The sequence below is a fragment of the Echinops telfairi genome, unplaced genomic scaffold (genome assembly GCF_000313985.2).
Source record: "Echinops telfairi isolate 266 unplaced genomic scaffold, ASM31398v2 ScPeMD7_7469;HRSCAF=8507_1, whole genome shotgun sequence".
NCBI lineage: Eukaryota > Metazoa > Chordata > Mammalia > Afrosoricida > Tenrecidae > Echinops > Echinops telfairi.
The window spans coordinates 11,294,265-11,295,950 of NW_022111373.1; the positions used below are offsets into that span (position 1 = coordinate 11,294,265).

The following is a 1,686-nucleotide window of genomic DNA, read 5'->3' on the forward strand; positions in this document are numbered from 1 at the left end:
GGGTTTTCAGTGGGTGGGTTCATGATCTAAGAGAATTGCTGTTTTCCTAAAGAATAATGGATAGCACATTAATGTGCACCATAAACAGAGATTATTTTCAAAACAAAGCGTTGTACAAATGAAATGTTTAACAGTAAAGAGCATTGAAGATAAATTTTAAAAGCATTTGAGTCATATGTGTTGAGATTGTTTTAACGTTGAGTGAGAAATTGAGCTATTGTTAATAGTTTTTTGCCTCATGGTTCTGTCTTGGACAAAGGACTTGAATTTTCGTCTGGAATTCTTTGACCTAAAATTCACGGTAGTGTTTAAGTTTTAGATCAATAAGATAATTACGGAATTTAAAAAAAATCTACACTTCATGCTGTTAGTAATGACTATTATGATTTACTATTACAACCATTTCACCACACAGAGGAAGAAATGACGTTTCAAAACAGATCAGACTTGCTCACAGTCACAGTGGGGTCAGGGTTTCATTCCTATCTTTGCTTTTGTATCTATTGTGAGTTAAGGGGAAATTTTCAGAGCAGATATCAACTGTGCATTTCATAGTTCAGACACGTTTTGTTTCCATTCATCTATTGCCATCCCTCGGGGTCACATCACTTCCTCCCTGTGTTTCCTGTCACCAGCCCTCCTGCTTTGCTAACCTTTGGAACCTTGTCTTTGGGTAAATGCTGCCCTTTTGATCGTAATGGTGGATTATTATAACATACATGCCTGAACTGAAGGGTGAATAGAAGTTATAGGCTTTGGGTTCTAGCAGTCTTGATCAGACAGCAAGCCTGGTCTCTTCTGAATTTGAGATCTGTCCACAGTTTTCTCCCATTCTATCCAGGACCTGCTGATGTGATCCTTTCAGAGAAGTTCGTAGTGGCAGACAGGTACCATCTAGTTCTGATTTGGGGAATGTTGAGAGTGATGTTTCTACGGTCCATTCGTACATTGGATCATTTCCATGTGTCCTTTGATTTTCATCTCTCCACTTTACTTCCATATGGGAAGAGACCACCGAGATGACCACTCACAAGCTTTTAAGACCCCAGTGGTAGAATGGAGAAGACTGTCTTTGTGTACTATGTTTTGAAAATTGATATCGGTGTCCCCTAAAACCGTGGTTTGATTGCCCAGAACCAGCAACTCATTCCCTCACGGTGTTTGGTTATTTCTAAGAAACTTCCATAGCCTTGCCCCTACTATGCTCTACCACATTCATGAAGATATTTGCTGCAGAGTTAATACACATATATGAATATCTCCTGTCAAATCTATACATATTCACAAGTATAATATGCCTTCTGTCCCTCCCATCCCTGTTTAGTTTGCATGTTTTTCCAAGCATATATTCATAGATCAACACTATTGGAGTAGTGTCTACAAATGTGTTTACCTCAGTTGTCTTTAAAACATTTAAATCTTCCTCGTATCTTTTAATTTTGCACAATTCTTTCATCACACAGTAAAGATCCACATGGTGCCACAATCTTTACACAACATTTTCGTTTTCCCTTCTGGATTATCTTACCTGGCACCTGCCATTTGCGCAGATATCTGCTCCCTGATATCCACAAGAAGTTCCATCCATCACTTTTTCTGCCAGAAGAATAGGCTGTTCTTTTCCAACAGGGGAGCAGAACAGGGCACATGGTTTTTCTACATAAAGAGTGAATAAAAATAAGTGAG

The 1,686-nt window shown here is 38.7% G+C and overlaps 1 protein-coding gene across 1 annotated transcript in view; it reads right to left on the reverse strand.

Moving 5' to 3' along the window:
- ADAMTS19 (ADAM metallopeptidase with thrombospondin type 1 motif 19) overlaps positions 1-1,686 on the reverse strand; it is a 208,304-nt gene that overhangs the window by 86,315 nt on the left and 120,303 nt on the right. Inside the window, exon 13 of the mRNA XM_045285048.1 lies at positions 1,529-1,656. Coding sequence (XP_045140983.1) covers positions 1,529-1,656 — 128 coding nt within the window. The remainder of the gene's footprint in view (positions 1-1,528; positions 1,657-1,686) is intronic.